Source organism: Myotis brandtii, unplaced genomic scaffold (assembly GCF_000412655.1).
Source record: "Myotis brandtii unplaced genomic scaffold, ASM41265v1 scaffold499, whole genome shotgun sequence".
NCBI lineage: Eukaryota > Metazoa > Chordata > Mammalia > Chiroptera > Vespertilionidae > Myotis > Myotis brandtii.
This window is the reverse complement of record NW_005369027.1, coordinates 1,934,689-1,944,365: the sequence shown is the minus strand read 5'-3', so window position 1 is coordinate 1,944,365 and position 9,677 is coordinate 1,934,689. Positions and strand designations below refer to the sequence as shown.

The 9,677-nt window shown below is 39.6% G+C and overlaps 1 protein-coding gene across 6 annotated transcripts in view; it reads left to right on the top strand.

Annotated features, from left to right (window-relative positions):
- The first annotated feature begins 168 nt into the window (after positions 1 to 168).
- RUFY2 (RUN and FYVE domain containing 2) overlaps positions 169 to 9,677 on the top strand; it is a 42,581-nt gene continuing 33,072 nt past the window's right edge. For 5 of the 6 annotated variants that reach the window (XM_005876790.2, XM_005876789.2, XM_014548159.1 and 2 more), the window contains exons 1-3: positions 169 to 391; positions 1,175 to 1,348; positions 6,380 to 6,497. In XM_005876790.2, coding sequence (XP_005876852.2) covers positions 184 to 391; positions 1,175 to 1,348; positions 6,380 to 6,497 — 500 coding nt within the window. In that variant the 5' untranslated portion in view covers positions 169 to 183. The remainder of the gene's footprint in view (positions 392 to 1,174; positions 1,349 to 6,379; positions 6,498 to 9,677) is intronic. The other variant, XM_014548157.1, reaches the window with a different exon arrangement.

Genomic DNA, 9,677 nt, shown 5'->3' with positions numbered 1-9,677 from the left:
GTGACGAGCGCTGTTGGGAACGAGGGAGACTTCCCATCGGTTCTGCAACACCCGGGGGTTCGTCCCCGGGGGAAGGGGGGTCCTGGCTCCGTGCCGGCTGGAGAGATGGTGCGGAGAGTCCCGCCTGGGGGCGGGCTCGGGCCGGTGGGGCCGTGGGCGGCTCCTGCCTTCGGTCAGAGCAGGATGCGGGGTCCCTGGGAGCCCCGACTTCTGGTTCAGGGAAGGAAAAACGGGCGCTGGGTTGCCTCGGGCAGTGAACCTGCCAGCGGACGGGCCGCTTTGCCAAGTGCTTTATTTTTCCGCACTTGCTTTTGCCATCGGTGTGCCGACCATACTCCCGCCCCTCACAGCAGTGATGAGAGTATGTGTGGGGTGGCGTCTGAATTTCTGAGTAAGCTGGGAATACAGTTTGGGGGAGAGGAAAAAAATACCTTTTTGTCAACCGAAAATAGCCATTGAGATCAGTTGTGTGAAATGTCTCGGTTAACTTGTGATTCAGCCGAATCAGCTGTGCAGGAACCTCCCTGTGAGGTTGGACCCCGTTTTTATTTCCTGGGGAAAAGGAAGGAGTCATGCAACATAGGCCGAGAGTTGTAATGAAAAAAACAAGTTAAAATGAGTGGAAATTGAGTGGCTATTTCTCAGTGTGTTTTTATATACTTGTCATGGTTGTTACTCGTGATACTGGAATCTTAGAATTTTAACTACCTTTTATTTTGTTGCCAATATAATTCTGAACTTTTTTATTTTTTTGCCTTGGAATTCATCTTTGGATGGTTCCTGCTAGCCACCTATTGCATGAGACCCTTAAACATGTTGTCTAATAGTCTAAACTTATCTCTACAGAAATTCATGAAAAAAACAACAAAGCAAAACAAAAGCTCATTCTCCCTGAAAAGGGGTACATTGAAAGTAAAACAAATACCAGAGACTAGCCAGTTTGCAGGATCTTGGGGATAATTCATTAACTAGGACTGGAGTGGGCATGATAGAGTTCTCTAGCGCGTGTGAGAGAGACATAAAGAGAAGTTGTAGGTCAGTTAGGAAGACTAATTTGTCCACCAAGGAAACGCAAGCAGCCGTTGGTTTTATAGGGAAGGAAAGGGTTTGTACTAGTATATTGTTCAATGTCATGTCTTGCAAATGAAGTTGGACTCCTTTCTTGTGCTTTCAGCTACAAAAGACCCCACAGCCGTAGAGAGAGCAAACTTGTTAAACATGGCTAAACTGAGCATCAAAGGACTCATTGAATCTGCTCTCAGCTTTGGCCGCACTTTGGATTCTGACTATCCCCCCTTGCAGCAGTTCTTTGTTGTTATGGAACACTGTCTGAAACACGGTCTTAAAGGTATCATTTTTAAAAATTAATTAACTTTAAGATCATTTCCCCCTCCCCCAATCTTAAACATCCTTAGAAATGTGGTGGTTTTGAGGCCATAATTACTGTTACTTTATATTTTAAAATACTCGGTGGGTTGGTTTTGGGAGAAAATGTCCTACTGTTTTATGTTTTGAAATGGGTGGTCTTAGAAAATGCTTACTTGATTGTGTTTGGTTAAAAAGCATATTTAATTTTTAAAATTTTCAACATACCCTGAATTGGTTTCCATCTTCTAGGACAGTGATAGCGAACCTATGACACGCGTGTCAGAGATGACACGTGAACTCATTTTTTTGGTTGATTTTTCTTTGTTAAATGGCATTTAAATATATAAAATAAATATCAAAAATATAAATCTATGTTTTACTATGGTTGCAAATATCAAAAAATTTCTATATGTGACACGGCACCAGAGTTAAGTTAGGGATTTTCAAAATGCTGACATGCTGAGCTCAAAAGGTTCGCCATCACTGGTCTAGGACATTTATGGAATTATTTTAAAAATGTTAAATTTGGTGATTCTGATATGAACTCTTCTCATTAGTTTGAGCCCTATTGAACAAATACATTAAAATAGTTGATTGCTGAGCCCTCCTGGCATGGCTCAGTGGTTGAGCATCGACCTATGAACCAGAGGTAACGGTTCGATTCCCAGTCAGGGCACATGTCCAGGTTGCGTGCTTGATCCCAGTAGGGGGCTTGCAAGAGGCAGCTGATTAATGATTCTCTTTCATCATTGATGTTTCTATCTCTCCCTCTACTTTCCTCTCTGAAATCAATAAAAAAATAAAATAAAATAAATTAAAATAGTTGATTGTTGAAATCTAAACCTCCTTAGTGCATGGGAGCATGTCTTCTGGATTGGATTATTGTAGAAATGTGAGTGCTCCCTGAAAACAATGATAATAGTGAATATTCTTCTATACAGTTCATATTGAATAATGTGTATAAAATATTTGTATTATATTTAGTTATTTAACATATGTTGTGTAATACCAGTTCTTTCACTTTAAATAACTACTTGCCATGACCTTTTCGGTGGGGTTCAGGACCTGAAGGAGGGGCCGACACACAAATGAAAATACTATACAAGAAATACGGATATAGAAGGCATTGTGGGCCAGGTGGAGCCTCTTTCTTGAAGACGCACACCTACTTCTGGCCTGGTCTATTTTTTTTTACTTGAATACACATTTGCGCTTTAGCAATGCATACATACAGGCTATCAAAGGTAACATTTGGTAAACAGTAAAAGGATTATCAGGTTAGGGAATTGCCTTGAGCCACCACTGTCTCAACAGACGAGGTGCTTAGCCGCAGCCCTGCTAATGCCCAAGGTCTGTGGTCGGCAAACTGCGGCTCGCGAGCCACATGTGGCTCTTTGGCCCCTTGAGTGTGGCCACGAAGTTTCAATCGCACTATACGTGCGCGCCCGCACGTGGTATTTTGTGGAAGAGCCACACTCAAAGGGCCGCAGTTTGCCTACCACCGCCCAAGGTCCATCGGCCTTCCGCGTTCCTTGGTGCATTGACAGTATTGGCAAGTGGTGGCTTCCCGCACTTCTAATAACAGTTGTTGACAGTTTTGGTCTTTAATTCATATTATCAGCATCTGTGTAGAGGGCTATATAAGTTATATTAAGGTGACTATTATAAAGCAAAAGAAGCTTGGTTTTTTGTTTGTACTTGGAGCCTGAGTAGGTTAGGATGGCTTAGAAGTTCTGACTATGGTGCATGAAAGTGTGGGTTAATGTAAAAAACAAAAGAGGATATTTATCTAAATATGGTTTTAATAAACTGAGAAGGAGTCTTGGCACCAAAATTTGAGAAACCCTATGTGACGTTATTAATGTACTCATTTCTTTTTCTTTAAAATTTTTATTAATTTATTTTTATTGAGATATAATTGACAACATATTTCAGTTATACAACAAAATGATTTGATATTAGTATATGTTGTGAAGTGATCACAAGTCTAGTTAACATCATCACCATATGTAGTTACAAGTTTTTTTCTTTTCTTTTTTTTTTTTAATATATTTTATTGATTTTTTACAGAGAGAGAGGGAGAGAGATAGAGAGTTAGAAACATCGATGGGAGAGAAACATCGATCAGCCGCCTCCTGCACATCTCCTACTGGGGATGTGCCCGCAACCCAGGTACATGCCCTTGACCGGAATTGAACCTGGGACCTTTCAGTCCGCAGGCCGACGCTCTATCCACTGAGCCAAACCGGTTTCGGCTACAAGTTTTTTTCTTGTATTGAGAACTTTTAAGATTATTTTCTTAGCAACTTTCAAATATAATACAGTATTATTTATTTAAATATATTTCTTTATTGATTTCAGAGAGGAAGGGAGAAGGAGAGAGATAGAAACATCAATGATGAGAGAGAATCATTGATTGGCTGCCTCCTGCACACCCCACACTGGGGATGGAGCCCGCAACCCAGGCATGTGCCCTTGGCCAGAATCGAACCCAGGACCCCTCAGTCCGCAGGCCAATGCTCTATCCACTGAGCCAAGCCGGCCAGGGCAATACAGTATTATTTAAGTTTATATATTTATTTTCCTCTTGTAGCTTATGTTTTGTATACATTGAAGAGAAGATTAGAAGCAGCAAAAGTGGGTCAGATTGGCAGCTAAGAGCAACTCATCAGGAAATACTCGAAAGGGTCTCCTATTAAAATGCAGCAACGTCTCATTATTGAGGTGGTTAGTCATATATATTTTTTAATTTTAAATTTTAAATTTTTTTTCGATGTATAAATACATTTAATTTAAGGTGAGATGGCTTCTTTTTCCTGGAGTTCCTGGGGGAGAGTAATAGGCTTCTCTGCCCAAAGTAAAGATCTAAATTTAAATTTTTAAAAAATACTTTTATTGATTTCAGAGAGGAAGGGAGAGGGAGAGAGAGAGAAACATCAGTGATGAGAGAGAATCATTGATTGGCTGCCTTCTGCACATACCACACTGGGGAATCGAGCCTGCAACCTGGGCATGTGTTCTGGGGAATCAAACCTTGACTTCCTGGTTCATAGGTAAATTGAGCCATGCTGCCTGGGCTATACTTCTTAAATGTGATCATCATATACACTTCTACAGATACTGAAGGTCTAATTATGGTAATTCTTGTATACAATATAGTAGTGCTAGCTATAGTCATCATATTATACATTACATCCCCATGATTTATTTGGCTCCTTCAGTCATTTTATCCACCCCTACCCTCTGCCTTTGGCAACCACCAGTCTCTTCTCTGTATCTATGAGTTTGTTTGTTTTTTAGCTTCCACTTTTTAATTAAAGGCTTATGATAATTTAAAAAATATGTCAATAGAGAAATCTACTCTTTTTGTACATGCATCAAATAACTTAGAAGCACATAGAGCAAAAACACAGTTTCCCTTCATTTTCCTCCCTAAAGGGAATTCTTGTCATTCTTCTAGCTCTTTCCTTTTGTTTCTTTTTTCTTTTACTCTAAATAGAGTTGCGCTATAAGTGTTATTCTGTGACTTCCCTTTTCTCCTCTCTTAAAAACAACAACAACAACAACATGATGGTACGCATGGCTTGGTGATGTGTCCATTTATGTAAGTGTCCTTATCACACTTGTAGTGGTTATATCCTGTTTCATCGTATATGTACACCATAACTTTTAAAAAAATATATATTTTATTGATTTTTTACAGAGAGGAAGGGAGAGGGATAGAGAGCTAGAAACATCGATGAGAGAGAAATATCGATCAGCTGCCTCCTGCACCCCCCCACTGGGGATGTGCCTGCAGCCAAGGTACATGCCCTTGACCGGAATCGAGCCTGGGACCCTTCAGTCCGCAGGCCGACGCTCTGTCCACTGAGCCAATCCGGTTAGGGCACACCATAACTTTTTAAGTATTCTCCTCTTAATGTACACTTAGTTTCCAGTTTTTTACTATTAAAATTGTGCTGTAAGGTCATCTTTGGGTATATATGTTTGTGCACATGTGCTAGGATTTCTTTAGAATTCCTAGGTGTAGAATTACTGGGTTAAAATAAGCAAATGGCATCTATGAAGGTTTCACTAATTTATCAAATAACAGTGAATGTGTTTGTTTCCCCACATTTTTGCCTGTTCTTGATACTATCAGTCTTTTTGAAAAGTTCCTTTGTATTTTAAAAAATAGCAGAAACTTAGATTTTTATTTCCCCCCAACCTGCTGAAATGGAATTTGCCAAAAGATGGCCAAAATAATTAAATTTTAGACTCTTTTCTGAATGTATTTTCCTTTACTTCAAAGGATAACACGAGGCATGTCCTAATAGTCATGGGCTTATTTTGGTGAATCACTTTAAAGCTCCTTTGTGCCGATTGACTTACGAGGCATGTCCTAATAGTCATGGGCTTATTTTGGTGTATGGAATGATGCTTCAACCAACAAAGCCACCTGGCCAGGGCTTAATGGGCTTATTTTGGTGAATCACTTTAAAGCTACTTTGTGCCGATTGATTGTTCTCCCCCAAGGAAAAGTCGCCTATCTTTGTGGTTGTCCACGGCTGGTGCATGTTATAGGCACACGGGATCTGCAGGAGAGCTGGTCAGTCTTAAGAAAGAAATGGATAGTGATTTCATGGTTTTATATTACCCGAACCTCAGAAGAAAATAAAAGGAAAAGTAAAGCCACAATTTTTACATGTTTAAAAGTAAAGTGACTTTTGTCCTGGTTTACTTAATAAACTGATAAAGATCAGCCTTTATTTTGGTACTGGTAAATAATGAGCCCTTATTACAGTATTTTTTTTTTCACCGTAATTACCTGCCTGCATATTTCTGATAAGGACAAATATCAGGATCCTGGTTAACAGGCTCTTCTTGATCAACAGGGCTGTGGTGATTAAAGAGGTAAGGTCTCTGAATAATTGTATGTTGTTAGAAATGTTGAAACTAAATATTTCAAAGGAAGTTAGTACAGTTATATACATATGTTGAAGTCATATTCATCACATTTTCTTTTTTTCAGTAAGAAAATCATTTTTGAGTTATAATAAAACTATCTGGGGTCCTTTGGAACTGGTGGAGAAGCTGTACCCAGAAGCAGAAGAAATAGGGGCCAGTGTCCGGGATTTACCTGGTCTTAAGTAAGGAATCTTATTACTTGCTCATTTCTAACCACAGAAGTGTATATATATATTTTTTATTTTTAATATTTTTATTGATTTCAGAGAGAAAGAGAGAGGGAAAGAGAGAGGTAGAAACATCAATGATGAGAGAGAATCACTGATTGGCTGCCTCCTGCACGCCCCCCACTGGGGACCTAGCCCTGCAATCCAGGCATGTGCCCCTGACCGGAATTGAACCCGGGACCCTTCAGTCCGCAGGCTGACACTCTATCCACTGAGCAAAACTAGCCAGGCCACAGAAGTATATTTACTGTTCCTTAAAAGTACCTCACATTCTACTTCTGTGATGGTGAACCTATGACACGCGTGTCAGAGATGACACGCGAACTCATTTTTTTGGTTGCTTTTTCTTTGTTAAATGCCATTTAAATATATAAAAGAAATATCAAAAATATAAATCTTTGTTTTACTATGGTTGCAAAAAAAAAATTTTAAAAAAATTTCTATATGTGACACGGCACCAGAGTAAGTTAGGGTTTTTCAAAATGCTGACACGCTGAACTCAAAAGGTTCGCCATCACTGTTCTAGTTTATCTTCTCTTGGCCTTAAATAGCTTTCTTCCATTCTCTCCTAATAAAATTCTGTTCAATCTTTATGGTTCATCTCAGATTTCATTTCTTTTATGGTTTTTCTTAGCCCTGTCAGTAAGAATTAACTGTTAAATACTCTAATCACTATAGTCATTCCTTATTATATCACTTACTGGAGGCCCAGTGCACAAAATTCGTGCACAAATACAGTCCCTAGGCCTGGCCTGCGATCAGGGTCATCTTCCTTGGCAGCCAGCCCTACCTCCCGCCGCCACCCACCCCCAGTTCCCTGTTCCCCATCAGGTGATCAGAGCCTGCCTGCGTGGGGAAGGGACCGAGAGGTTGGCCGGCAGGCCCCAATAGGGCAATCGGGGCCTGCGGGCTGGGGGCAGCTCCTGCATTGAGCGTCTGCCCCCTGGTGGTCAGTGCGCGTCATAGCGACCAATTGTTCTGCTGTTGGGTCAATTTGCATATTACCCTTTTATTATATAGGATTTTAGTTCAGCATTGTAATGCACGAAGTTGCAAGTCCTTTTAAGGTAGGATGTGTCAATTATGCATTTCTGTTTCCTAAGTGTTAAGCTACTTTGCAGTAATAGGCAGTCAGTCAGTAACAGTAACAGTTTGTTGGAGACTGATTAGGCTAAATCCAGGCAAAGGCTCAGGATGTTCTAAGTTCTCAGATAAGCCATTTATGTAACACTAGAGGCCTGATGCATGAAATTTGTGCAAGGGGCTTCCCACGCCGCGGTGGCGGCTGACTCTGCCTTGGCCCCCGCTGCTGTGGCTTCATCCAGAAGGTCGTCCAGAAGGATGTCTGGTCTAATTAGCATATTACGCTTTTATTATTATGGATAAGACATGTGCAAATTACTTTCTTTCTCTGAAAATTAGGACCTATAGGGTTCCCTGCCTGTTTCACTCGACAAATGTATATGAAGTGTCCTAAAAGCTGAATATCCTAGCTAATAACTCACGATTGTTGAAATTTTTGCAGTCATAAAGTGTTCTTAAGGCAAAGATCTTACACTTGTCATGATATGACTAAGATGTAAGAGCTCCCTTTAGTATATCTTAATTCTTGTAAATGAGATAACTTTTTTATGTTTAGCATTTCCTGTCAGATCATCAGTTTGCTTTCTTTTAGACAGGTTTACAATTTAGGGTTTATATGTTATAGGGAATATGGTAGTGTTTTCTGGCTATCACAATATCTAAATGTTTACAAGTTATACTTAATCAAGTGATATACAGTAAGCAGCTACTATTAAGCACTGCATCAGGGTAATAAGATAATTATTTTACATGAATTATTTCATTTAGTGCTTAAATCAGTCTTCTAGGGTACAGATTATTCTAATAAGTGTATAGATGTGAAAATAAAGGTTAGAGAAATTATAGTTAATAAATGGCAGAGTCAGGATTCAAACCCAATTTTTATTTTATTTTGTTTTTAAAAAAATATTTTTATTGATTTCAGAGAGGAATGGAGAGGGAGAGAGATAGAATCATCAATGATGAGAGAATCATTGATCAGCTGCCTCCTGCACACCCCACACTGGGGATCGAGCCTGCAACCTGGGCATGTGCCCTGACCAGGAATCAAATCTCTTGGTTCATAGGTCAGTGCTCAACCACTGAACCACGCTGGCCAGGCTCAAACCCAGTTTTTAGAATTAAATAGCAAGTGATATTACATTTGATGTTTCTTATTTTTATTTATTTAAAAAAAATTTACAGTTTTATTTTTCAATTACAATTTACATTCAGTACTATATTAGTTTCAGGTGTACAGCATAGTGACACTTGATGTGTTTTTTATTTTCTCTTTATGTATTTGTATTGATTTCATAGAGGAAGGGAGAGAGAGAGAGCGATAGAAACATCAATGATGAGAGAGAATCATTGATTGGCTGCCTCCTGCATACCCGCTCCTGGAGATCGAGTCCCCTACCTGGGCATGTGCCCCTGACTGGAATCGAACCTGGGACCTTTCTGTCCACAGGCCGGCTCTCTATCCACTGAGCCAAACCTGCTAGGGCTGCTTTTTTATCTTTATAAATGATAGAACTTGGATAAGAGAGGTATGAGACTTAATATTTAAGGACAATTGATTAAAAGAAACATTTGAAAAATAGCAAGAAGCCTGGTGATTTCTCTCTAATTACCAGTGTGGCACCTTCTTAGCTTTGTTATGCTTTTTTAAAAAAGATGTTTTTATTGATTTTAGAAAGAGGAAGGGGGAAGGAGAGAGGGAGAGAGAGAGAGAAACATTGATGAGAAAGAATAATGTAAGACGGGAAACCATAAAAATACTAGAGGAATCCAAAGGCAACAAAATCTCAGACATATGCCGAAGCAATTTCTTCACTGATACAGCTCCTAGGGCATTGGAAACTAAAGAGAAAATAAACAAATGGGACTACATCAAAATAAAAAGCTTCTGCACAGCAAAAGAAACCATCAACAAAACAACAAGAAAGCCCACTGCATGGGAGAACATATTTGCCAATGTTATCACCGATAAGGGTTTAATCTCCAACATTTACAGGGAACTCATACAACTTAACAAAAGGAAGATAAACAACCCAATCAAAAAATGGGCAA